Below are 27,254 nucleotides of genomic sequence, written 5' to 3' on the forward strand. Positions count from 1 at the left end.
TGATCACTACTGAATTGACTCACCAATACATGTAGAGTCAACAAGAAAACTCTCAATCACTCATCAACCCAATATTTAACTCATAAATATTCAATCTACTAAAAGAGGACGAACATTAAATACAAAAAGTGGCTTGAATTTGAAAACAGTGCGTTGTTACCGTTATATCTCCCATTAACAACAGTATATATAGCCAACAAAGTAACGATTCGAAGCATTGAATATGCTGCGAGGGTTAACACCTCCCTATTTACCACGTGGATTATGTTCAGAATATTTATTTATTGGGCCTGCAATTTGGTTTTGGTCCTGGATTGGATCAAGGAATGGCTCAATTTTGGCCCATTCAATTTTAATGTCAATATGATTTTTTTTTTTTATTTTTTTTTTAAATAAAATATATTTTAGGTAGCAAGATCAAGTATGTAAGAAGAACAAGAAATAAAATCGATGTTTTGTTTGAATGCATCTACACTATTCATTGTTGAGTACGTGTCGAACTACTAATGGTACACACCAATAGCAAATACAATTAATATACCAAAAATAAATCATATGAAGAAGGTGTTAATGACACATACTAATTCTATACTTTCAAATAGAAAAGAAAATAAATGAAATGCAAACCGAATAACCCAACGAGTCTAATGGCTTTGACTCGACGAACGACTCAGTCCTCCGGATTATGTCCTCGTCCAAAGAGGAGAAGATGAAAGATCGGAACAGAATACAGGAGAAGAAAAGCCGTGGCGCAGCAATGAGAGAGACAGACTATAAACGAACCTGAGCTTAAGAGGTGATTGGGTTCCAAGAAAATGGGATGCCAAGGAGAAGTGGGCTTGGCCCGGTTATAACAAACCATTTGGGCCTCAAGTCGAACATTCACTCTCCATGAAATACCATAAATCTTGCTACATATGTAAACAGAGTTCTTTGAGAAATTTCAAAGAAGAAAAAGACATTTAACTAACATGCTCATACAACTATTAGGGAGTTTGAAACAAAAAATCTATCGATGCTTAGATCAATTTCGAGTAACTAGAGAATAGGAAATCGAGACATGAGTTGCATACCTTGAGATTGCGACAGTTATTAGATATTTATACGGTATTGATGATGCTAAAATATAGCTCACCTAGGGTAGTATAGAAAACGAGCAGGGAGAGCAAAGCTGATCAGTAGCTAGTCAACTCGATGTTCCTGAGGTCCCTACAAAATGAGCACACGTGAACTAAGCCGGGGGTTGATCCGGCGGAAACCCCTCCGACGCTCAAGTCAGATGTCCGGATAGTAGAGAGAGTAGAGAGAATAAAACTCGAGGTGAATTGTCAATTATCAGAACGTACCTTTACAAATGAGTAAAACACTTATTTATACATCGGTTATTGAGTTGGGCTTACTTTGTTGGGCCCAAGCCTTACTTTGAAGGTATTTGGGCTTTCGTGTAGTGGGCCTAATTAATAGATAAATTTGAGGGCCCATTGGGCCGGCCCATTTAGGTATATCATGTATATATTGTGAATTTTCTTGAACTTGACACATTAACTTGAGTCTATTTTAACTTGAGTAATCATGCTGGACTTGTTTAATTGAATCGATCACATTTTTGTGTATATTAATTTTAGATTATGACATTGCCCGTTAGGCCGTTACAATCAATAACGTAAGATTTACGTATCAAAGTTATTTATTTGAAGATGATGAATGAATTAATTACTAATTCATAATGGAAGACAACAAAGGTGGGAACTTGGGGTGACGGAAGATTGCTCAACGCTTTGTTATTTTAGCATTGCTTTTATTTAAATTAATTTTTTTAAAGAGAGAATTTTAGCTTTGCTATCTTGACTTAAAACACACACACGCAGAAACCCATGTGGGTGGGTTGACTGTGTGTGGATTTAATACAAAGCTGTTATTGGTTATAAATTGATAAATTTAAATAATAAATTTTAAAAGCTTAATAGCAATAATTCTAATATTTTTTTTATAATTGGTGAAATATATAATTAGCTAAATATTGCTAGAAAATATTTTTAGGTTCCACTACTTACTTTTTCTTTGTAAAATAAAATTTTTATTTTATTTTTTATTTTAATTAAGATAATATATGGTATACTTACTAATCTGAATACACTCAAATTCGTCCCTAATCATAATTTCTCATCAATGATATAATAAAGAAATATAATATTATATTATAATTTCAGTCGTTAAACAAAAAATCTTGCTTAAATAATATTTCTTCGTTCCCAATTCGGTACACATATAATCAATCAGTAGTAGTTTGATAATTTAATATTTTTCTATATTTATAGAATTTTGTTACTACAAAGTGTATTAATTTATAAAGATTTCCTGATACAGTTAAACCTCTATAAATTAATACAGTTGGGACCATCAAAATTTCATTAATTTAGCGAAATATTAACTTATCGATAAATTAATAATTATTAATTTATACATTAATTAATAACTTATTAATTTATGAAATTACTTTTATTATTATTTTCAATAAATGCATTTTTTTTAATTTTTTTTACGTGTATATTATTCATTGTACCATTAGTTCAATGCATTATAGAGTCCGTTTCACAAACGGAAGCTCTTAATGCAGCAATGGTATAAAACCATTTTATGCTAAGTTATGAAAAAATTATACCGAAAGTTCTAACCATGTTAAGAAAAGTGAGGGACGAGATTGATGGTAATGTGAACTTCAACAAGAAACAAGCGACAATTAAATTACATTGCATTAGACCTTCATAGATCTATAAAATATGTATTTTACCTTGTAATTTAAGAATTATTTTTATGCATTATTAATTTATATATTATATGGGGCTTCTTAAAATTTCCGAATGTGTATTATCTTATAAATTTAGCGAATTATTAATTTAGCACGTTGTCCCCGAGTCGGGACCGGGAAAATTTATTATTTAAGCGAGGTTATTAATTTATCGGGTATTAATTTATCGAGGTTCTACTGTATATCTATAGATGAGTATCACATGTAAGTAAGACTACATACATAGAACAAATATGAAGTAGGGTTCTTTAGTGGGGCAAGTTAAGTGAGATTATTTAATAATAATAATAATAATAATAATAATAATAATAATAATAATAATAATAATAATAATAATAATATGAAGTGAAATTAATAATTTTGTAGAAAAGGAACTCTGACAAGATTGTAGAACAAAGGGGTGAAATAAGGAGAGTCAAAAGAAGTAGGCCTTTATTAAAAGGACAAGTAGAAGAATGAATATAAGGGCCCAACTCAAAAGGCAAAATTCAATTCTGTAGAAATAATTTTTTCTTTTTTCTTTTTCTTTTTCTCTTTTTAATAAAAAAGCAAAAATTAATGTATATAAAACGTGTGCAGCTTAGATACGACCAGAACTGGTCAATTTTACGCGTTGACTTTAGTAGAGGGGTTGAGCTTGGTGGACCCTACACTAGTGCAGTATGTTGGATTTTGTATTATTTTTTTTTTATATTATAGAAAATAAGTGAGATTTAGGTATGTCTAATTATTTTGTAAAATTTCTTCTCTTTTTTATACAAATATCCAACGTTACTATACTCCGAATTACACCGGGTGACCCTGCATTATTAATATATACAAATAACTGTCCACTGAGCACGCATACAAATAAATACGTATATTATTATGTGTAAATCAATACTACGTGATTACGTCTGCAAAAAAGCCGAACATTTTCAACAATATTTGTGGTAATTTCTTGAATAGATGAATCTCCACCGCCAAACAAAAAATTCTTTGTTATCTAGCTATAGGTTTTGATACTTATTCGAGCACCAGCTTTTTTCTGACATATTGTTCGATTATATATATGATAATAAAATAGGGGAATATACTTGTATTTAATATTCAATGAAATAATTATTAAAAAAAAAAAAAAAAAAAAACAATACCGTCCATTTTATGATTATTAATGTGGTGCAAGTAATACCACGTTGGACTTTAACAAAATGTCAAACTTACTCCAATTCCATTACAGAAATCACTATGCATATAAAATTAAACATATGATAGTTGACTTTAAAATTTATTTTGTATATCAGTTTTCTTTTTTTAATTTACAAACTGTATTAATTTATTGCTTGTTAGTTAATGTTGAATTTGGTTGACTCCCTGCAAAAATATGACAATAGTGATTTATTTTTTTAATCTCCATTCAATTCAATTAAAGTTTCAAACTTCCTCACTATTAAGCTGGAAAAAAAAATTAATGATAGTTCAAATAAATTTAATTTTATTTCCTGAAAATGTATATAAAATGTTCCAACTACAAAGTCTAATGTTACATCCCATAATTCAAAAGAATTAGGGCAAAATGTCTATATATATATCTCTCATGCTTCGAAATTCTCCGATTCTTTAAACAGTTTTTTGTCGACTAAATAAACGGGGTCTAACCAGTTAGCTAACATTTCTTTCACCGACGAAGGTGAAAATTAAACTTTTCCGAGTATTATTTCGGAATTATATATTTATTATTATATTCAATAATTACAAATTCTATCGACGCACATTTGGTCGGTTCCTATTTTGATTGGCCGGCCTCATATGCTGATTCCTCTGTCCAAAATTCTGCTTCGGTAGATCGCGCAATTCCACTACTTGTATTGTTCTTTGCTTTTTCGCTGTTTCACCACAAAATAATAAAAAATAAATACACAAATAATACGCCTCGTTTGGTTGTCAAGATAGGATTAGCCAAGATCAGAATCGGATTACACAAATAATTTTCACAATGATCTAAGATAATAACTCGGGCAATCTTGAAAGTTATTAGACTAACCAAATGAAGTACGTCGAGATTGACTAATTAATTAATCATGGCTTATCTTGCAAACCAAACGAGGCCTTAAATAACATACTATATTAGAAATTTGAATTTATTTACTCAAAAAAAAAAAATTGAATTTATCCGAATTTCAAAAGCTACGGCCAAAAACTAACCGTTTTCAGCTTCTTGATACCGCTCCTGCAGTTTCCTTTTAGCAGCCTCTAATTTCATCCGAACCGAAGGCTCGTTGTTAGAATTCAACTTCTGCAACGCAAAAAATAATAATTAAATAAATAAATAAAAACTAGACAAGTAAAGTAAAGCAAGCTCAAATTACGATATTGACCTCCTGTTGTGTAGGCATCGGTTTCCTTTGAATTGCGCCGTTATTATTAGCCTGTGGTTTAATAGCAGCGGGCTTCGGTCTACCGGGGCCCGATTCGCTGCTCGGAGGAGGCCTATTTGTTCTAGAAGGAGGAGGGCATTGTTGTCTTTTCAACATTGCTTCCGGAGCCTTCCTCTCTTCGACGATTTTCCTTTCCTTTCTCTCGTCAAGACTCGATCTACGGGCGTCGGTTTTGACGAGATTAGGGTTTCTGCCGCTTCCTCGGTTCTTGTTCAATTCCCCATTGTTTTGAGGATCTGTAAACAAAATGTACATCTCCCCAAATAAGAAAAAACAATTATTGCAACGCTCGTTTTTCTTTTCGTTTTTTCTTTAGTGGGGAAATTCGACTAAAGAACCGATTAGCAAACAAAAGCCCAATATAAAGAGGAGAAACTCACTTCCATCTTCATCCATTCCGTCAAAGAACTGAAATTCACCGCATCCCAATTTAGAAACAAAAAAAAACCGAAAAAAAAAATCAGTCTTGAAAAAAAATCAGAAAAAAAAAAACGGGATGCGATGCGATATGATTGTACCTGTGAAAGCTCCATTGAAGAAGGAGTAGCAAAGAAAGCTCCTTCGTCAAGTGGCGGAGATGGAAGCCCTTCTTCCTCTTCTTCAACCGTAGATGTTTTCACCGATTCCGTCGCAATTGCTGCACAAATAAAATGTGTTAAAATTTCTCGCTCGAGACACCGTAGAAAGCAATTTCAAGAATACGTATTTTTGTAAGGACTTTTATCGAGACGAACTACCTGCAATGGCTGCTGTAGCATTAACCCAAGAATCAACCATCACTTTCCAATCCCTGCATTTCAGAATTCAAACCGATAAGCTCGACATATAAAGCGACGAGATTTTTTCTAGTTTAAAAAATCCTCGACGAATTATCATCAATCAATCGATCTTCGTATGAAAATGGCGAACTAAACAAGAAAAGGGATTTTTAATGCTAATCAAATGCCATCAAATTACCACGCGACACGTTTAACATAGAATTCTTCACTTTTTTTAACCGACAAAAAATAAAATGCAACAAAAAAAGCTCGTAGACGAGAATCCATACTCGATTAATCTCCTAGCAAGATCCCGAATATCCTTCAATCCATGCCTACGCAAACCGTTAACAGATTTCCCAATTTCTGTCGCCTGATCAAAACGAAAAGACACAAAATAAGCAACAACGATCATAATCGAAACATCCGACAAAGACAGCACTAATTCGAAATCTCGAAAGTCGAACCTTGAGCGTTTCGACAGAAAAGGGCATAAGCTGAAGCCTCCTCAGCGACTCGAACAACGTCGAATCAGACTGCCGTAACAGATAATAAACAACGCAACAATCAAAACCAGACGACGAAAACAAACACCATCATCAAGTAAACGAATCGCAAACTTTTTTCTAATCCAAATTAATCAAAACACTAATCAAAAGAATAGTAATAAATAAACCTCGTCTTCGTAATTGTCGACGATTTCTTTGATCCTCAAAACCTCACCAAACAACTGAGACTCCTCTTCAATCTCATCGGTCAAAGCTTCAGCATCGCCATAGCTGTAGTTACTAACATGGTTCACATTCATTTCTCGGCCGTCCACGTCATCATCCACGTCATCATCATCTTCTCCTTCTCTAGTGCTGCTGTTCACCTTGCTCTCCTTTGTGTCTTTACTCCCACCGGCATCGGCGCCGCTCTTGTTGTACTTATCATCCTCGCTCTTCTCCAAAACGACGCCGTTTGGCACGGCCAATTCGATTCTGTCGCAGCCGAAACACTTGGTCATTTTGCAGGCGAACAGCATCTCGGCGATTCGATCCCTCTTCAATTTGAAGTCGTAGGGGCAATCGGAGGCGGCGACCATTATTGCATGCTCGATTATTCCGAAGATGTTCGAATTCGCACTCCGGAAATACTCCCTCCATTTATCCAGACTCGCTACGGAAGCGTTCGCCATCGTCAATTGATGAACAAACTCGATTCAATTGAATTCGCCCAGATCAGGAAATCGAGTGTTTTGATCTTGATTGATTGGCGAAAACAAAAAAAAAAAAAGTTCGGTTTCTCTATCTTCTATCAGTTTTGAACCCAATTTAATTTTTTTTAATTGGGCTGATAAAGAAGAGAGAGAAACAATTATCTTTTTTTCTTTTTTCAGATGAGCAGATAAGAATACAACAGTGAACAGCCGATGGAGTTGAACCAGATTTTCTGGATTTAAATTAAAAAAAAAAATTGTAATCTATTCCGATAAACCTTTATTCAGAGTAATCGCTAAAAAAAGAAAAACGAAATCTGAACTGGGTTTTACGATACAATCCACAGAAAATCAATGGAGAAATTTAGCAAATTTCTTTTTTTTTTAATTAAAAAAAAAAGGTTTATGGATGAGGCAATTGACGGAAATTCAGAGAAGAATATGTCAAAAAAGGTAAATGAGAGATTTTCTCTGTCTCTCTATCTCTCTCTCTCTCTGGTTTTGGTTTCTCTCTCTAGAATATAACAATACAGAGGATGTTGGTAGGGAGGAAGATGAAGGGGAGGGGAATTAAATTAATTTAATTTTCTTTATTCGGATTTATTTATTATTTTACTCCGATTAATTAATTAAAGATTGAAATCCAGGAAAATAAAAAAATTGGGGCAGGTGATCAACACAAAGAAACGGGTTCAGAGAAGGTTCAACTCTCTGTTTGTTGCTTACAATAAGCCGTTTTTCATTTAATAACAAAATCCCATTCCCGGTTTTTGCATTACTTTTACTCACAGAGAGAGAAAAAGAGGAGAGAGAAAGTAGAGAGAGAAAGTGAGGAGAGAGAAACAAGATTTTGTATTGTTGTTGGCTGCTTATTAGTGGTTGGATTTGATTATTTTACCCCTCTCCCCTTTTTTCAATCAAGAAATCTTTAGATTTTGTTGAATCCTTTTTTTTTGGAACTAAAAATAGTAAAAAGGAATGTGATCTTGAGTATTGTTTAATAGTTTAATTTCTATATTTTGAGATTATTTGGGTATTATATTCGAAAATAAAATGAAATTATGTTAACGAACGGTGATGACATTTGGCACGCGGCTAGCACGTTTATTCAAATAAGCTTGTAGTGTATAAAATACGTTTTACGACAAGATAAGGGAGAATCTAAACTGAAGTAATTGCGCCGCTAGTTAAATGAGTAGAAATCAATAAAGTAATTATCGAAAAATATAATGGCGGCGCAAAATGTATGACATTTTTTTGAATATCGTAACTTGGCTGTAATGTTATCGTTTATGTGTCGTTGCAGTGCTGAACATAGATAATATTGTACAAACAATCAAGTGAATGCACCAAATTAATCTACACTTGAATTCATGGCTAATGCAAGAATGATTAAATTGGAATTTTATTACAACTATTTATATATTTTTTAGTTTGTCAATTCTATTAAATTTGTTGTTGTTTATTTAAATAATAGTGGAATTTGAAAAATGGGTGGATTGGGTTTGTTGAGAAGGGGGTGTGTACAAGACTTTTTAGGCATGTTATTGAGACTCGAAATTCACGTGTTATCGTCTCATATGAGTGTGTGTGTGTGTGTTTTGTTGTTAAAGCGACGCGCCTGTTACGTACAGACAAGTTGGCGGTCACCGGTTTGGGTGGGCGCTATTAAATGAGCTTTTCGAAATACTCGGCGACCCGATTTTGTGACTCAGCGCGTCAGCTTCACGCGACGTTGAAATAGGAATTCCGACAAAAGATGCCCATTACAAGCATCGGGACCCACATTATGTGGTCCCTTTTTAGTTTTTATCCCTCCTTTTTTTCTTTTATATTATTAATTGTATTTTCCACCATAATTTTAATATACTTTTGGCTATATTAATATTTTTTATTGTGTGCTATTTCATACCGATTATTTTTATTTTTTTAATTAAAAAATAAGAATTTTTATTATTATAATGATAAAAATGTGAATGTGGTTCAAGATTTTTCTTTCTCATAATTATAGGTGTATGAGAAAGGTTTGAACACTTACTAAATTAAATGGAACATTAAATTGATTATAAAGTTTGAAATATAGTGAGTGAATTGATTACCATGCAATCAAAAATTTGCAATCTTCATTAAATATTGATTTTCATTAATATATTGATTTAAACTTTAAGCTTATCCAAAATTAAGTGTGTATTGCCATCACTTTGCTGCAATTAATTAAATCCCATGTTATGAAATATTTTTATATAATTGTTATATTGAAATCAATGGAAGTCATTATGAGAATATTTTAGTGTGTATTGCAAAGATAGTGGAGTTTGGTGGGGGGTAATTATGATATTTTGTGGTAAATTTATCATGGCAAGTCCAAATGAATAGCATAAATAGGAGGATCAAATTTGGTAAAGTAAGTTTATAATTTGATTTTAAAAGGCAATGGTTTGACTTTATTATTTTTTTTATTTTGGTAGGAAAACTTTAATTTTCTTTGTTTAAGTTAATTATGCAAGTTAGATTGGAGACTCAAAAAATCAAAATTTTAATTATGCAAGTTAATTATGCATGTTTGGCTTAGCTTATAGCTTCTAAAACATCTTATCAATGTAGAATTTTATACGATGTTTGAAAATAAGAAATAAGCTTAACCAAACAGGATCTTAATTGAATTAATGTGGATTAATTTGCCTAGTATAGTTCATCATAAAATGGTATTATTATTATTATTATTATTATTATTATTATTATTATTATTATTATTATAATTATTATTATTATTATTATACATGTGTTTATTAAGAGATTGATCGGTAAAAGTTGTTTGAGCTCAATTTGTTGATTTAACGAATCAAATCTAAAAGTTGTTTGAGCTCAACTTGTTATATATTTGGTTGCTAAAATAAATGATTAGTGTTGCTCGAGTTTGAATAAAAATGAACTTTAGCGAATTTGTTATGTGTCTGTCCGATTGAAACTCGTTTGAAATTATTAAATCCTTTTCAACGAATTGCCAAAAAAAAGAAAGAAAAATTCGAATCAATCATTTATTTCATAATTTGCTCACAATGATCACCAACTTTTGCAATAAAATAGAATAAAATAGAAATTTAATTTTGGAATATTTCACAACTATAACAAAGTCTAATTTAGTTTTATTAATAAAATGAAATTGGATTTGGTCAATTGCTATTGGCCACAAAATAATGAAACATTTTGCAAGTAATCAAAAAAAAAAAAAGAAAAAGAATATTGTATGTAGGACGTGTCTTATTGAAATACGCTTGTCCTACAAAAAAAGCACAGCCAAATGGATGACTCATCACCCCACATCTTATCTTCTACTATTGTCATTTTTAATAGCATTTTATTTAATATTCTTCCTTCTCTAGTTGTATTGCATTAACAAATAGTCAAATACCCTATAGTTTCCTAAATAAATATATAAATTACCCTATAGTTGTTTTTCACTTTTTAACACGAACAAATGTGTTAAAACATATATATATCTAGAGGTAGGTGTTTGTTCGCTACTACCGTATCGAACCAATCGAAAATTTCGATACTTTGAAAATTTGCAGCATTTAGTATTTACTGAACCGAATTATTAATTTCAATGTGGGTTTTTTACTAAATTAATTTTGTTTTTTTCCGTTGGATGCAGTTTTACTGAATAATTAAATATTTCGTTATTTGACACGTTATGATATAACGGCATCAATTGTCAAATCATTTTTCACAATTTATATTTTTCGGTAATTAATTATGTAGTGTGAGAAAATGTAATTAGTCAAATTAAAGTTTTGCCGTGAACTATTCAAACATCACAAATATCTGTCAAAAAATTAAAAAATGTGTTGGGAATTTGGTCAAAGACTCAAAATTCAAAGGTCAAGACCGCTGCCCAATTTGCCACATTCAATTTAACGCTGATTATTTAAAAGTCAAGGACAAGCCTATAGATTTTTTATTTTTTTAAATAAATAAATTTACAAATCGAAATTAAATTCATGATAATATAGGGTGATTAGTTTAACGAATACTTAATTGTTTGGTAAATTAATGAAGAAGACAGTCAGAAAACCAATTTAATAATTAATAATTAATTATTAGTAATAAAGTATTAGATTAATCAATTAACACGAAATAACAGACAAATTTCCACACAAATTTCATACCCTACAACACAATTCATCAAAATTACCGAATTACGGAGGAATTGCAACAGTTTCCGCGGCGGAAGAAGAAGGCGGCCATTCGCGGCGGAGCTCCTTCACCACGGCGGCCAATGATTCCGGATTTATCCCCATTTCGCAGAGTGCGACGAGAATCGAGAGCGTGTGGCGATCGAGGCCGGTTTCTAGAATGTTCGACATGTGAAACGCCAGGTCCAGTGAATCCCGTGCGGTTCGTGCGGTGTCCCGATCCATTTTGTACGGAGGATGGAGCTAAACTGGCGGCGCTGCGGCGGAGCAATGGAGATGCGGAGATTTGAAATTCGAAGTACAAAGACGAAAAAGTTCAAAATTTTGTATACAATCTTTAATTGGGCGAATTAGGCCCAATTAAATTACAGGCCCACAAATTATTACATTGGGCTAAATAGCGAGAGATGTGCTAGTAGGCCCAATTAATCATTTTATGAATTAATATGCGATTTATCAATTTCTGAAAATTTCAAAATTTACATTTATAATATCGATTTTACTATATATTTTGTATTGCAGATGAATACTAAAATAATATTTTCAAAGCCCGTGGGTTTCGGTCAGAAAAAAAAAAAATCGATTTTGAATCTAGTGTTTTTTTCTTTTTGAGTTTTGAAATTTCGTTTCCGATTTCTGTAAGAAAAATTACGAACATAAATGTGATACGGGTTGGATTGCCTCAAAAACCTTAAACAACAAAATCCTACTAATAAACATGAACCCACTCATCCGCAGCCCACTAAGCCAGCCGCTAGGCCATGTAAGGTAGCCATAGGTGACGGATGTGACTAAAGATAGACTGAAAGCCTGCAATGCAATGCAACATGGACCGAAACACCCACTTAACATTAAAAGGCAATGATAACATCCGGGAACCCACCCTGAGTCCCCATTTGAACTGACCCAGCTCGTAAAGAACAGGACAACACGGCTTCAGCAGACATGCATATCAGAATAATCTAATCACACCCATGTGTGAGTATAACTAGAGACAAAGGGGAGCCCACCACCCTAATCCTAAAGCAGGTATAAATACAACATTGAGAAGCAATGGACATAACTGGTACGAAAAATACACCTTATTCTCGTTACATAAATTGAAAATATTGGTGTATTATTTCTACACGATTCATAGTGACTTAACCATTGGAGTTCTAACGACGAAAAGTCTTTTCTGAATACTATTTTTTCGCAGGTTTCTCGGGATATTTGGGCTTCTTTTTTGGGCTTCTTCTATTCTAGGCCCATCTCATATCTTTATCTAGGGACCGCCCTCTAGGCCACATCAAATTGGGATTAGTTTTTCTATTTTGCAAAATCCAATTGTATTAAGTTCTATCCAATCATTGATTTACACATGTAGTGTAATATATATTCAAATATTGGAAATTTGGATTAGAAAAAAAGGGGAAACATTATACAGAACTGCTGACATCATTGCTGACAAGGAAGAATTGGTTTATTATTTATGAAAGAGTAAATTACAACCACATCTGAGGGATGGTTAAATTACGAAAACCCCCTCCTATTTGGATAAGTACATCTACCTCTCAATTATGAATCTTCTTACATCTCCACCTTTATGGTGTCAAATTCAACATAATCATCTAGATTCTATGGAATATTCTTTAGTTGTTCAAAAATACAATTTGTGATGCACCACAATCTGATATATACAAGTCAAAAAACACATCTTATGATTATCTAGCTTCAAAATGTGAAGCTCGAATGAGATACAATGGGTCCAAAATTGAGAATATTTTATATAATGTAGAAGATTTCACTAGATTTGAAACCGCAAGGGTGGACGTGTAAGAAGATTTATAGTGCATGGATGGTTGTAATTACCCAAACAAAAGAGGAGTTTTCGTAATTTGATCATAGCTCATGGATGTTTGTAATTTACCCTAAATGAAATTAACTTATATCACCATCTTGTACATCATGTGACCACAAATATGTCTCTTTCGTCATGAATTTATTAATTATTAATTAATAATCCCTCTCATCATTTTCAATAATTTCCATAGCCACTAAAATTTTCAAAATTCGAATCCAGCACGCACGCACGTCGGCACGTGCCAAGAAAGTTCAAAGCAACTTCACAGCCTTGTGCCCACTACTTCACTCACTTAGTCACTTGTACTCAAATACAAAATCCCATTACCATATTTAACCCCACATTTTTATTTATTTATTCATTTAGTTTAAAAAAACCCATTAATCAGACAAAAAAGCAATTCATGATTGGGTAAATTACCAAACCCCCCCATGAACTTAGGCAAAATAACAAAAAACAACCCCACCTATTCGTAATTACCAAAAACCCCCTGAAATTCGTTTCCGTCTTACACTAACCCCTTACAGTGTGACATTACACAATTTCAGATATTTTCTTTTATTTTTCACATATTTAACAGAAGGTATAATACACTGCACACGTTTTATGTTAAAAAAACTCAATCAACAGTTAATCAGAGGGAATTTTGGTTATCACAGATAGGTGGGGTGTTTTTCGTTATTTAACCTAAGTTTAGGGATATTTTCGTAATTTACCCTCTCATAATTTAAATCTTGAAATTGTTAAACAATAAATTTATTTAGTTGGTGAAAATTAAAGTAAGATTAAAAAGACATAGTAGACAATGACTTATCTCCTTTAATTTCTATAACACACACAAACACACACACGCACACACACACAGAAAACACACAGTTCCGCCATGGCAGCTAAGCTATGGTCGTCGTCAATCTGTGTAATAACCTGTGCAATTGTAATAACAATATCCGCAGCGAAACCCCACTTCGAATCCGACAAAATATCGAGTTTGCCAGGTCAGCCAAATGCCGATTTCAATCAATACTCAGGCTACATCGCCATTGACGAACACCAGCAAAGATCGTATTTTTACTACTTTGTCGAAGCTGAAACCGACCCTGCTTCCAAGCCTCTTGTTCTCTGGTTGAATGGAGGTACGGTATTTTCAAGCCAATCTAGTGTGTGTTCTGCGTTTTTTCTTTTTTATAATTAATTTAATTGTATTTAATTTGAAGGGCCTGGTTGTTCATCAATTGGAGCTGGGGCGTTCGGGGAGCATGGACCGTTTCAACCCAGTGGGAATGTGTTGGTTAAAAATAACTACAGTTGGAATAAAGGTTATTTAATTACCCCTAATCTTTGATTAGTGTCTTAAAATGTAATTAGCGTGATTAATTTTGATTTAAATTATTATTATTATTATTATTATTATTACAGTGGCGAACATGTTGTACTTGGAATCACCTGCCGGAGTTGGTTTCTCCTACTCTGCTAATAAATCTTTCTACCAATCTGTCGATGACGTCATCACAGGTTAGTAATAAGATAACAATTTTAGCGTAAATTACGGCCAACCCCTTGAGATAAGGTTAAATTACGAAAAGACCCTTGTGTTTGGATAATTATAACCATCCCTCAACGAGGAATCTTCTTACATGTCCATTTATATGGTGTCAAAATTAGTGGATTTTTCTACATTATGTGGAATATTTTCCAGTTTGTACGTGTTTATTCCCGTTCGAGCTCCACATTTTGAAACGAGATGATCATGAGATGTGCTTTTGACTTTAGATTATGGTGTATCAGAAACTGCACAAAACGAGTACAAACTAGAGAAGATTCCCACAGAATCTTGAAGATTCTGTTGAATTTGACACCATAAGGATGAACGTGTAAGAAGATTCAGAGTTGAGGGGTGGTTGTAAATACCCAACCATGAAGGATTTTTTCGTAATTTAACCTTTCCTTAGGGGGATGGCTGTAATTTACCTATAACTATGTGACATAACATTTATATATATATAAAAGAATAACATAAAAATGTTTGTGTGTTGTTTCATTTTCTTTAGCTAGAGACAACCTTATTTTCCTCGAGAACTGGTTGAAAAAATTCCCACAATTCAAAGGCAGAGAGTTTTACATCACAGGAGAAAGTTATGGTGGTATGTATGTAAATTGTTTCATCTCTGTAATGAATTTATTATATATTTAATTACTGAAAATTAATTAATTCTTGCTTCTTTTTAATTTTTTAACAGGGCATTATGTTCCACAACTAGCTAACCTTATAATCAAATCCAAATCAAAGCTCAATCTCAAAGGCATTGCAGTAAGTTAAAAAAAAAAAACCCCTCAAATTCAAATGTAATAATCTTGTTCCTATTTTTTTTTTTTTATTATTAAATATATATTTTTTATTTTTATGTATTATTAGATTGGAAATCCACTTCTGGAATTCAACACGGATTTCAACTCGAGGGCCGAGTTTTTATGGTCTCACGGACTAATATCCGATTCCACGTATAATCAATTCACTTTCGCTTGCAATTACTCTCAAATAAGAAGACAAGCCGCCACCGGATTTCTGACACCGGTTTGCTCAGGTGTGATAAGGCAAGTTTCGTCGGAGATGAGTAGATTCGTGGATAGCTATGACGTCACTCTCGATGTTTGTTTGTCTTCCGTTGAACTTCAATCTGAGGTTTTAAATCAATTGGTGAGTGCTCAAAATTTCCGATTTTTTTACGGGGTTTTCTTTAATACTATTTTTGGTTGGTTTTTGTAATGTCGATGTCCATTTTGGTCTTTTTACACAATGGTAGCAAGAGGAACGGAAAATAAATGTATGCGTTGAGGACGAAACGATTGTGTATTTGAATAGAGAAGATGTGAGGAAGGCGCTACACGCTCGTCTTATCGGAGTTAAGAGTTGGAGCATTTGCAGCGAGTAAGTTTTCGTCCTTCGATTTGCAGAAAATTACCTTTTTATGGCTTTTTATCTTATTTTTATTACTTTATTAATCCGTCGTTAATGTTAAGGTAAAACCCGACAAGATAAAATATCTAATCGGACATGCGTTTTGCTTCATTTACAGGATTCTACGTTACGACATGCAAAATCTAGAGATACCGACCATCGGCATTCTTGGTTCACTCGTTAAATCCGGCATTCGGGTATTAGTTTACAGGTGAATTCTCACAATTATTTACCTCAAATAAATAAATAAAAATCGATAAATTTCTTCAATTTCGTACAACTTATGTGTTAATGCAAAGAAATATTGTACAGTGGTGATCAAGATTCAGTTCTGCCACTTACCGGAACTCGAACACTGGTCAACGGTTTAGCGAAAGACCTAGGATTGAATACAACAGTGGGTTACCATGCTTGGTTTGAAGGAAAACAGGTCACAATTTTAATAATTATGTATGATTTTTTTTTTTTTTTTTTTGTGAAAAAAGATAAAATAAAAACTAATTGAATTGATTTTTTGCAGGTTGCCGGATGGACACAAGTTTATAACGAATATCTATCGTTCGCAACCATAAGAGGGGCTTCACACGAAGCCCCGTTTTCTCAACCAGAGAGATCGCTCGTTTTATTCAGTTCGTTTGTTGAAGGGAAGCCTCTACCACGAGCCAATGGCGTCACAAAGCAAAAAGATTCGCTCATTAGGCTTTTTTAATCCGTGATTACACGATAAATTATGTTCTTCGCAATTGAATTGTGCTTATATGCACACAATGATTTGTAATTTAATGAGTTATTGAGTCAACACAAGCTCTTCTTCACCAAAAAAAATTAATAATTAGCAAATTAATAAAGATTAATCAACCCAATAACAATTTCAGACGATTAGATAGAAAAAGGCATGGACAAAATATTTGAGAAGAACAATCATACTTCTGAATACGATTCTAGCAAACGAGTTCGAATCTCGAAATGACAGGCTAAAGCATAGTCGAAACGTTTAATTGATAAACATTAACGGTCAAGATTCTCGACAATGTCTTCATCTTTTTTTTTGCATGGAATAATAAGACTAAGTTACTCGTGCAACGTTCCAAGAATGTCCTCATCCCGGTAAAGATGGTACCTGAAAATCAAATAACGAAAGCATTTTCATATTAGCATCAAAAAGGTGTCGTAAAACAAACATAGTTAATTCAAAATAGAACTTAAAATAACGGTAGCATTTACATTTTTATTTGAAAGGCCTTGCCATTCTTCATTGAGAATGATATTTGAAAGGCAAAAATGACCATTTTATTATTTCGCTAGACATAGAAATGATCAAATTAAAGATAGTTATGTTCATGTATATCGAAATTGAAGATAATTATGGTAACCAGTAAGAGTATAAGGCTCTGTTTGGATCAATTTCATCACTATTTTTTCCTTATGAACGAAACAAGCATTCTAGAGGATTTCAAATTATTTGTTTTCATTTGCTTTTGGATTTTAGATTTTCCTTAATTTCAAAATACATGAACCAAACAGAGCCTAATATTTTTTTCATATACTAAATTAGGTAGAGCATGAGGGTGGCATTTTAGGCACAGATAAGACAGTTAACAATGCTAAACAGGTTATTTCAAGAATTAAAAATACACAACAAAATAAAAAAATAAAAAAATAAGAGAGCAAAACTAAGAAACAAGACGTACTCTTTTTCACCGAGCTTCACTTCAGTTCCTCCGTATTCAGGCAGCAAAACGGTATCTCCTTCCTTAACACTCACCGGAACGAGCTTGCCTTCTCGATCATGGGATCCGGGACCCACCGCAACAACCTTTCCCGAGTTCAGCTGAAATCATTGTTCACCAATCAAATTCAGCTCCAGAAAAAAAAAAAAAAAAAAAATCGACAAATCAAACTAAAGAACCGAGCAAATCAAGAAAAAGAAAAATAAATTCTAAGCTCTACGAAGAAAATTCCGACTCAAAGTTCGATATCCAAAGAACTAAAACCCCCAATTTCATGAAAATGAAGGTTTTATTTCATCTAATTTCATTATAATTCATCTATTTTCATTATATTTCATCTAATTTCACTTTTTACACCAAAGTCGCAGACAACCTGTAAATCTATTAAAAGACAAACAACAGTTCTGCGAGATCCGCTGATTTTTTTCTCATTAGAATAATCAGTAGAACTAAGAAATAAAACAGCCAGAAGAATTCAACAAAGACAATTTCATTAGGCTGCAAATTCAGAAACAAAACAAAATGCAAATTCTAGATCTTTTAGCTCTATCGATTAGATTAACATTTCATTTGTATCACTCAAATTTCAAACCAAATCCATAACCGGGATCAATTCGATTCAGTCGGAAATAATTTATAAAAAAAAAAATTCTAAATTTACCTTGTTGGTTTTTTCAGGGAGGAGGATTCCGGCGGTGGTTTTAGACGGCGGAGTGATTTTCTGAACCAAAACGCGGTTGAGAAGAGGGATCAAACGCTTAGCCATTTTTGTTTGCTGGAAGAAAGAGAAAATAAATTGAAGCGGAAGTAGAGTCTCTAGGGTTTTGGGGGATTAGGAAAGGGGTTTAAGAAGTGGCGAAGCATTTTTTCCAAATTTCAGGTTTGTGAAATGACTAAATTGACCCTCGTGTTGGGCATATTCTTTTTGCTGATTTAGATGGGCATAAATGACATTTACATATGTTTTCTTTAGTGGCTTAAATTTTGAGAGGCAAGGCCCATTGAATAATGTAGGAAAAGCCCATGAGAAAAAGTATGAGTAAATTTTTTTACTTGCTAGCTAGCTCTATACTAAGTTTAACAAGAGTAACGAGGGAAAATTACGGTCAACCCCCAGAGGTAATGTCGAATTAAAAAATTCTTCACATTTCGATAATTACAATCACCTTCTCAACTATGTATTGTTTTACACGTTAGTTGTTACAGTATCAAATTTACTTATTGAATGAGAGGTTTTTTTTTTTCTCGTGAAACAATACATAGTTGAGGAGTGACTATAATTTCCCAAATATTATGAGTTTTTTCGTAAGTTGACTTTACCTCAAAGGGGTGGTGACCGTAATTTGCTAAAGTAAGCGAAAATTGTAATAATTATAAGGGTGGCCACTCAAGAGTTGAAGAAAATACAATGTGAATTTTCATGTAGTAATAGTTGATGTTCAAATGATGTTAGTACCATGACTTTGACCAAATTGCAAAGAAAAGAGAAACCTTATAGTTGCTTGCAGAGCAATATAGATTTCCTTTGCTTTCATGATTTTGTTTCCCCATTCAAATAAATAGCTTTAGGTTTATTGCTATTTGGTTGTTTTCACCTCAATAAGTACATTTTATCGGTCTCGAAACATCGTGGCTCAAAAGCTATTAGTGAAATGTATTATCTAGTATTATATTTACACTCGAAATATTTGAAATGGTTGTTGTGAGATCCAAATTCAGAATCTTTTATTTCGCTCTGATATCATATTAAATGACCACCTCAACCAAAAATTTAAGTTATTAATGAAATGTATCACTTAATATTAATATCCAAAATGCAAATTTATTTAAATAAATGTAGTACAATATTAATGATTGTTGCATACTCACTCACATGCAATATGTTGTGTGTGTACATTTATAATACAAATTATAGTATGATTGGTCTCAAATGTATATTATTGCAATTGAGTGTGTGTGTGTGTGTGTGTATTGTGGCTGCCTCTTAATTATTTACAAAGATTAATAAAAAGATATACCATCTAGAGTACGTAGTAGTAGGTGCATGGTGGGAGATAATTAAGTGACGTGGACATGGTTTTATAATATTAGAGTAATTACTTGAAATTACCTTAAGAAATAATATTGACGTCATTATTATGTAATTTGAGTCATTGAAACAACATAATTAACAAAGAATTGGTGGTTGAGGTTTTAGTATGTATTAGTGAGAATAAAAATCAATAATATATTTAGGTCTAGAAAAAGTTGTCACCAGCTTGAGCTTAACTTTAATTATTATATCCTAAAAAATGTCTAATTAAAGTTTCAAGGTGGAATAATTATTAATTTATCATTTTATACTCTTTACTCGATAATTCATAATAAAGTAACCAATTTAGTACTACAAATTTGTTTTGGTTGCCATTTTTAGCTCTTCTATTACTGTAAATTATGTAAATAGAAAGAAAAAAAAACATGTGCAGCTCACGTGAATGTTCGAGAAAAATTATATGGGCACATCCTTGTCATGAGAAAATTACTCTTTAACCCCAAATTTATAGGATATTTACACATTTGACCCCAATTGTTTAAATTGGGATTAATTTTAATTCATATAAACTTATTGAGGTATGTATATATAGAGAGAGTTAGGTACAACTTTTAGGTTTGAAAAAGTGAAGGTGGAACCTTGATGCACTATTACTTATAAGCATGAGAAAGGAAGTATAGAGACAACATGATTTTTATCAAGAAAGTGAATCACCATTTATACAAATTTTTATTATATGCCTATCCCATCTTTGTGGGCCCTCATTTGAAAAAACCTAATTGTCTTAGTCTTTTATCAAATGATTATATGTCCATATATACTTAATTATCTTTGATCTATTTGATATTACATCTAATTACTTTCATCGGAACCTACACACCCTCGTATAATAGATTGTAGACCATACGAGAGACGTAGATCACACTAGGCTAACTCATGTGCGACAAACTCGACCTATCGACCGTTAGCAAAACGATTCAAACCTAAGTTAATTAACGTATGCTCACTTGTTCCAACCGCTAGGTCGGGACAATTTGTACGTGATTGACTGATTGATTGTGTGTATTTTATCGAATGTAGTATGTATAAGATCATTATATATCTTATTGCTCCCCTTTTATTTCTTATTTGCTATTATTTTTCCCAATTAATTGAGAACCTAATTTTGGCATTCAAAATTTAAAACTTTATGGTCAATTGAATGACAAAATTTTCATGAGGGAAATTTGATTTAATTATTGCTACCATTAATGTTTAGCACAATTCTATTCATCCTCTTTTGACTAATTGATTGCAGTTCGCTCCATATATATATATATATATATATATATATATATATATATATATATATATATATATATATATATATATAGGTACTCACAAAATGCAGTGGAACAGCTTGCTTTCCAAATGCAGAAAGTTGGGGTTCCATTGGCATAAAGCACAAGATTGTGCACGCCAGCCAACTGTAATTTATTTTCATAAATTACATGAACTATTCATCAATATTTCATTTATTTATATAATATTATTCATAATTTAAAAAAAAATTAGCGAAGCAACAAAATATTTGAAAATTTGTCACTCAAACATGTTTGTATTTTTTTAGAGATTGCAAAATAACCCATAAAAGCGTTCGACAGTGTACTCAATTGACTGATATAAAATGTGTCCGAAACGTGAAAACGTTAGTTGAAGTTTCCGTACTACATAGATTGTACACTTTGGTCTAATACCATATGCAACAATCTCAAAATCCATTTGATGACGTGTCAGAAGCGCCGATATCATGTGGACAAAATTTGGACAACGATTGAAACTTCAAACATATAATTGTCACACATTGCTTCCAAAAATTTAGTTAGATAAAGTTAGAATATCTTATTATTATATAAAAAAAATATTTATTAAGTTTTTAGGTATTAAAAAGTTCTAAAACAATTACTCCAAAAAAATTATGAACATGTAATTTGAAGAAAAAAATTATTGCTATCATATTCATATCATACCTTATGGCTAGTGTGGGTAGGGTTGGCAATTGAGCCATGTGAGTCGATTTTGGAGTGGCTCAAGACTTAAGCTCGGGTCATGTATCTTCTCGAATTTCAGGTTTATATCGAACCTTCGAACAATATATAAATACACATTCTGCAGTCAAATGTATTAAAAAAGAAAGCCCGAAAAGCAAAATCTAGAGTATTCTCAAAAGCAAAATAAATAAGATAAAACCCTTAAGTAATTCTATAACCAAAAAATGCATCAAAGTTCACTTAATTTCTTTTCTTTTGATTTTTTTTTTCAAAATAAAATAATCTAGTTGCAACTTGTATATTGACTCATATCATTAATATAATAAATATATTTTATGTTTAATTATTATCTTAATCAGCAGGACCTTATTTGGTTTGAGTCATAGTGGCCTCAACTTCGGTTCATAAATGGATCGATTTTAACTAAATGGCTTAAACTCGATCCATCTCCCTAAAAGTTAGACTCAACTCAAACATAATGGGATCCAGCAATCGGGCTTCGATTAGACCGGACTCAATTGGCGGTCATAATTGTGGGTAGGTTTGCCAACATTTCTTTAATTAGTATGCCATTTATTAATACCTCGAAAAAGATCTCCAACAGTTGATATTTTATAACTATATTGGCCAAATGTCCAAACGAAAAGGGAAACAACTTTTACCCGCAAGGGTGGCCTAGCGGTTGGAGCAAGTGAGCTTGGGTCAATTGACCCAAGTTCGAATCCCCTTGTCAACGGTCGCTAGGTCGAGCTTGTCACACATGGTTAGCCTAGTGTGGTTTACATCTCTCGTATGGTTTGCAAGCTATTATACGAGAGTGTAGGTTTACCCAGTGCACCTATATGGTTGGCTGCGGGTTCCTGCATTACCAAAAAAAAAAAAAAAAGAAAAGGGAAACAACTTTTTGGGGATCTGAAATATATGGATGACAAAATTTCCGGCTTTGCCATTTTATTTGTCTTTAAAAAATATATACTCCAATCCAAAACTAATTATTCACTAATTCTAATAAATTGTGATAAATTAATGTTAAAATTAGTCCAGCAAGGGATGGCCTATCGGTTGAAACAATCGAATATGTGTCAATTGACCAAAGTTCGAATCTCAATACCAACGGTCACTATAGCTCCTAACTTTGCACAAAGACATAATACATTTTCACCGGCCAAGAAAAGTTTCATATGAACAAAACAATAAGTCACTCTCCAACAAATAAAGTAAAGAAAGCCAAGAAAATGATGGATCTCACATGATCCAATTTTCCAAAAGATTGTCAATTAATATTAAAAAAATAATAAATAAATAAATAAATAAATGAGAGATTTTCATGTAATTAATTAAGTCAGCACTCACCATATAGCCCCTTCACTTCCCTTTCTCTCTCTATTTGTATGTGAATTTGTGCAGCTCTGAAAGCACCAAATTCCATGCAAATTCTCTCTCTCTCTCTCTCTCTCTCTCATATATATATAATATATATTTCATTTTGACTTGGCTGATTCTTCAAACATCAACAAAGACACACATATACATCAATCCAAACCTAATTAAAACCGGTCTTTGTTTTAGTAAGAGAGAGAGAGAGAGAGAGAGAGAGAGAGAGAGAGAGAGAGAGAGAGAGAGAGAGAGAGAGAGAGAGAAAGAGAGAGAGAAAGAGGAGGTGTTTTCTCTCTCTAGACGTTTCTACTATTAGCTACAGAGATTACAAATTCCATGCCATGAATTGTTGGGCTGCTTTTCATTACAAGAGAGAATCTTTTCATCTTCTTCTTCTTCTTCTGGTAATGATTTTACTGTCAGAGAATCCATGTTTAATTGCAGCAGATGAAAGATTCAGCACACGTGTCAAACTAATCCATAGAAATGTATACAAAGGTATTCTACCAGAAGATGATGTTTTTGTTGCTGAGAAGAGAAGAGTATACACTGGTCCAAACCCTCTACACAACAGATAAGTAGCTTTATATATCTATATCTATATCTATATATATTATTTAGTAGTTGTAGCAGAAAAAAGAAAATAATAATAATTATTCTTGATTTTCTCATTCAAGAATGTCCTATATAATTTTTATTTTTAATAATTATTTTTTAGATTTTGATGCAGCTAATTTTGTATATGTTGTGAGATTTTTGTTCAGCAGATAATGTTTTTTATTTTTTTATTTTATTTTTTGTTTGGTTGAAAAAAAAAAACAGAAACATAAATAAGAAGGCATAATTATATATATATTTGTTGTCTTTTTCTTCACATGTGTAGTGATGTACAGTGCAATAATTTGCAATAATCAATGCCTATTACAGTGGTTTGTTGGTAATATATGTAAATAGATACATACATATATATTATACATATGTGTGTATGTAATGTATGTATGTATAGCAGTTTCCTCTCAGAGATGGGATTTCACTTGGGAAAGGCTTCTCTACTCTTTCTTTCATTCACTCTATTTAGTTTCCAAATCAAGTGATAATAAAGTAATTTAAATTCCTTCCAAATAATTATGAAAATGAAATGGAATTTTGAAAAAAAAAAACTATTTCCAAAATTAGAAATTTTCGATTCGAAATCGGCGGAATTCAAAAAATCTATTTTTATTCAGCTATGTTATTGAAAAATATAATAATTTTTATTATACATATAATCTTCGGGGAAAATAATCGGAAGTTTTTTAGTTATGTTATGAAATTAAAATCAGATCGAAAATCGAAATTTCATTTCTATACCTCAGTGTATTAATTTTTGAATTTTCTATTCTAATGCAATATTATACATGACACGTTTCTGTATATGTATATGTAAATAAAGTATAGATGAAAATGAAACTTGAGTATCTGAGTCAGTGTTCATGTTTCCCCCTAATGTTTACACATTGTAAGAAATTTCAGTGTCTTGTTTTCAAATATTTAGACCCACCACTTCATTTTAAATAATAAAATCTATCTTTTTACTTTTAATTTCGTGGTTTAATAATTGTTGTTATCAAGTAAAATTTTGTTGGTAAAAGAATAAGATTTCATCGACTGTAAATTAATGACGTATTGTGTAGGTCATGCTGCCATCATTTTATTGCCATTACTTTCATGATACAGTAGAATCTCGATGAATTTTCCGATCCCAACTCGGTAAAAACATATTAAATCGTTATTTCGATAATTTAATTTCACACATAAATTAATAGAATTTTACCACTATCGGCTGTATTAATTTTGAGACTTATTAGTTTGAAAAATATTGCATTATAAAATGTACTAAAATTGACATAGATGCCCAGTTTTTCCAATGGTGCCCTTTTTAAAATATTTATAGAAAAGTCCTTTTCCAGAAGGATTTTTATTAAATAGACCTAATCATCACTCACTTTGTTTATTTCTCCTTGCCATTTTTCAAACTTCCCCAATTCGCACGGCATTGATTCACAATAATGTAAAGAATCCCGTACAACATCGATAAATTAATAACCTACTTAAATAATAATATTTTCCGACCCCGATTAAGTAACAACATGCTAAATTGTTAATTCGCTAATTTAATATTTCGCCACATATGACTGGAAAATTCAGAAAAAAATTGCAGCTAAATGAAAATTGTCAACTGTGATGTATGCTATATATATATATATATATATATATATATATATATATATATATATATATATATATATATATATATATATATATATATATATAAATAACAAGAACTCACTGTGATTGAATTGACTCTACAAACAAGTTAAAAGACTCCTGAACAAAAGAGGGCCCCAGTGCATACAAAAAAAAAAAACTCAGTAAATGAAATCCAAACAGATCATTAAATAAGAGATTTTGATAGCTCAATTAAATCATTTTTTTTCAGACAGAAACTGACTATGAATCAGCACCAGACAATGTTAGTCAGTGACTTTACAAGAACATGTCTTAGTTTAAACAAGAATGCAGTAAATATGGATCAAAATGCAGTAAAAATGCTTTCATTTCAAGTCAGTTTTCCACTAGAGAGAGAGAGAGAGAGAGATGATATCAGTTACCTTCTTGACGAGAGGATTAACGTAATTAGTCTCCGCGAACCAGGAAAACCTTAAAGCTTAGAAGCATTAGCCAATCTCCGACTCAAGGCAATGGCAGCTTTAGAACCAGAAGACCGGCCCAAATGTTGACAAATATAATCTCCCGCCAAAACGAGTTTCATAAGATCGACATTTGTCTTAACGCCCAGACCATTAAGCATATAGACAACATCCTCGGTAGCAACGTTTCCGGAAGCACCTTTGGCATACGGGCAACCGCCAAGGCCGGATATAGAAGAGTCCACTACGCTTATACCCATCTGTAAGAAAAACCCGACTTGTTAACCTTAATTAATATAACTTTTCATAAGACAGCATAAATATACATAAAAATAATAAATAAAATTAGTTCTTAGGAACAACGACAGCTCACTTGGAGTGATAAGAGAATGTTCGAAAGGGCTTGCCCGTAAGTGTCGTGAAAATGTACTGCAAGCTTTTCTACGGGAACAACATCAAGAACGGCTTCGAGCATTGGAATTACAGTACCTGAAATAATAGTCAAAGCGGATAAGTCAAGATATGCAGATAAAGATCGATAAGTCAAGATTTGGAAATTACCGGGAGTGCCGACACCTATTGTGTCACCGAGCGAAATCTCGGCGCATCCCATATTAAAGAGCTCTTCGGCAACATATGCTACTTTGGATGGAGGCACTGCTCCTTCGACCGGACAACCCACAACGCATGATATATATCTGACAAAATTGAGCACCACCTTTTTTAAAACATGAAAAATAATTCGACTTGTTCCAAGAATTTAAAGATCAACTATTAATCGAATTAAGATATGTAAATTCTATTTTTGACCATGTATTCCTTGGATCTTTCATAGGGAAAAAGCGAAGTGGCCTTTGGTTCTCATTTCAATTACGGGTGTTGCACAAATCGGCTGGAAAGCTAGGTAAATTCAAGCAAGGGCATAATATGGAACTTGAAAAGTCTTCGACTGTAAGCATATAAAATCTTATTATAATCAAAAGTAAAGCGTGTGAGAAATTCAAAGAAGGCATATTACGGCATACCCGCGAACTGGAATTGCATGGTCTTTGGCAGCAAGGGCAACATCACGGTATCGAGCAAGACTATCTTCGATGCTGCAATTTAAATTTGATCGAGAAAAGGACTCTGAAGCAGCAGCAAAAACAGCCACTTCTTTTGCTCCAGCTTCAACAGCTGCCTCAAAACCCTGGAACAAAACCATAAAGGATTACA

At 32.5% G+C, this 27,254-nt stretch overlaps 5 protein-coding genes across 8 annotated transcripts in view; 1 reads left to right on the forward strand and 4 right to left on the reverse strand.

Annotated features, from left to right (window-relative positions):
* LOC105949440 (uncharacterized) overlaps positions 1 to 27,254 on the reverse strand; it is a 97,964-nt gene that overhangs the window by 68,919 nt on the left and 1,791 nt on the right. For 2 of the 4 annotated variants that reach the window (XR_016033928.1, XR_016033929.1), the window contains exons 6-10: positions 27,065 to 27,228; positions 26,601 to 26,737; positions 26,413 to 26,528; positions 26,001 to 26,299; positions 25,190 to 25,523 (exon numbers count right to left, since the gene is read on the reverse strand). Coding sequence is in view for 2 of the 4 variants with exons in the window: in XM_088824271.1 (XP_088680397.1) it covers positions 26,051 to 26,299; positions 26,413 to 26,528; positions 26,601 to 26,737; positions 27,065 to 27,228 (666 nt within the window). In the remaining 2 variants the exon portion in view is untranslated. Of the gene's footprint in view, positions 1 to 25,189; positions 25,524 to 25,765; positions 26,300 to 26,412; positions 26,529 to 26,600; positions 26,738 to 27,064; positions 27,229 to 27,254 lie in introns of those variants that run through there. The other 2 variants (XM_088824271.1, XM_088824270.1) reach the window with 1 other exon arrangement.
* Positions 4,267 to 8,093, reverse strand: LOC105949411 (putative mediator of RNA polymerase II transcription subunit 26b). The gene is made up of 9 exons (XM_012972716.2): positions 6,661 to 8,093; positions 6,452 to 6,520; positions 6,275 to 6,357; positions 5,964 to 6,016; positions 5,745 to 5,863; positions 5,607 to 5,634; positions 5,167 to 5,462; positions 4,994 to 5,084; positions 4,267 to 4,674 (listed from the first exon to the last, which is right to left on the reverse strand). The coding sequence occupies exons 1-9, from the start codon at positions 7,162 to 7,164 to the stop codon at positions 4,550 to 4,552; spliced, it is 1,368 nt and encodes a 455-aa protein (XP_012828170.2). The 5' UTR covers positions 7,165 to 8,093; the 3' UTR covers positions 4,267 to 4,549.
* LOC148767752 (mitotic-spindle organizing protein 1A-like) lies at positions 11,264 to 11,712 on the reverse strand. Its single transcript, XM_088823986.1, has one exon. The coding sequence runs from the start codon at positions 11,604 to 11,606 to the stop codon at positions 11,385 to 11,387; it is 222 nt and encodes a 73-aa protein (XP_088680112.1). The 5' UTR covers positions 11,607 to 11,712; the 3' UTR covers positions 11,264 to 11,384.
* On the forward strand, positions 14,006 to 16,984 carry LOC105949366 (serine carboxypeptidase-like 45). The gene is made up of 10 exons (XM_012972666.2): positions 14,006 to 14,357; positions 14,439 to 14,540; positions 14,641 to 14,736; positions 15,273 to 15,365; positions 15,462 to 15,532; positions 15,638 to 15,919; positions 16,026 to 16,150; positions 16,299 to 16,391; positions 16,493 to 16,610; positions 16,701 to 16,984. Exons 1-10 carry the CDS (start codon positions 14,108 to 14,110, stop codon positions 16,887 to 16,889), a joined length of 1,419 nt encoding a protein of 472 aa, XP_012828120.2. The 5' UTR covers positions 14,006 to 14,107; the 3' UTR covers positions 16,890 to 16,984.
* On the reverse strand, positions 17,031 to 18,791 carry LOC105949367 (10 kDa chaperonin, mitochondrial). The gene is made up of 3 exons (XM_012972667.2): positions 18,572 to 18,791; positions 17,872 to 18,011; positions 17,031 to 17,300 (listed from the first exon to the last, which is right to left on the reverse strand). The coding sequence occupies exons 1-3, from the start codon at positions 18,674 to 18,676 to the stop codon at positions 17,252 to 17,254; spliced, it is 294 nt and encodes a 97-aa protein (XP_012828121.1). The 5' UTR covers positions 18,677 to 18,791; the 3' UTR covers positions 17,031 to 17,251.

Source organism: Erythranthe guttata, chromosome 10 (assembly GCF_056151865.1).
Source record: "Erythranthe guttata isolate IM_541 chromosome 10, IM_541, whole genome shotgun sequence".
Taxonomy (NCBI): domain Eukaryota; kingdom Viridiplantae; phylum Streptophyta; class Magnoliopsida; order Lamiales; family Phrymaceae; genus Erythranthe; species Erythranthe guttata.

What these genes read in the sequence shown, in the direction of transcription:
- LOC105949411 (XM_012972716.2), bottom strand. Translation starts at nt 7,164, where the DNA reads ATGGCGAACGCTTCCGTAGCGAGTCTGGATAAATGGAGGGAGTATTTC. An exon ending in TCGACAATTACGAAGACGAG is followed by an intron (nt 6,521 to 6,660) that starts GTTTATTTATTA and finishes CTGTTACGGCAG; the next exon opens with TCTGATTCGACGTTGTTCGA. An exon ending in TGCTACAGCAGCCATTGCAG is followed by an intron (nt 5,864 to 5,963) that starts GTAGTTCGTCTC and finishes TTATTTGTGCAG; the next exon opens with CAATTGCGACGGAATCGGTG.
- LOC148767752 (XM_088823986.1), bottom strand. Translation starts at nt 11,606, where the DNA reads ATGGATCGGGACACCGCACGAACCGCACGGGATTCACTGGACCTGGCG.
- LOC105949366 (XM_012972666.2), top strand. Translation starts at nt 14,108, where the DNA reads ATGGCAGCTAAGCTATGGTCGTCGTCAATCTGTGTAATAACCTGTGCA. An exon ending in TGTCGATGACGTCATCACAG is followed by an intron (nt 14,737 to 15,272) that starts GTTAGTAATAAG and finishes CATTTTCTTTAG; the next exon opens with CTAGAGACAACCTTATTTTC. An exon ending in CACAGGAGAAAGTTATGGTG is followed by an intron (nt 15,366 to 15,461) that starts GTATGTATGTAA and finishes ATTTTTTAACAG; the next exon opens with GGCATTATGTTCCACAACTA.
- LOC105949367 (XM_012972667.2), bottom strand. Translation starts at nt 18,676, where the DNA reads ATGGCTAAGCGTTTGATCCCTCTTCTCAACCGCGTTTTGGTTCAGAAA. An exon ending in TCCCTGAAAAAACCAACAAG is followed by an intron (nt 18,012 to 18,571) that starts GTAAATTTAGAA and finishes CAATGATTTCAG; the next exon opens with CTGAACTCGGGAAAGGTTGT. An exon ending in GTGAAGCTCGGTGAAAAAGA is followed by an intron (nt 17,301 to 17,871) that starts GTACGTCTTGTT and finishes TTTGATTTTCAG; the next exon opens with GTACCATCTTTACCGGGATG.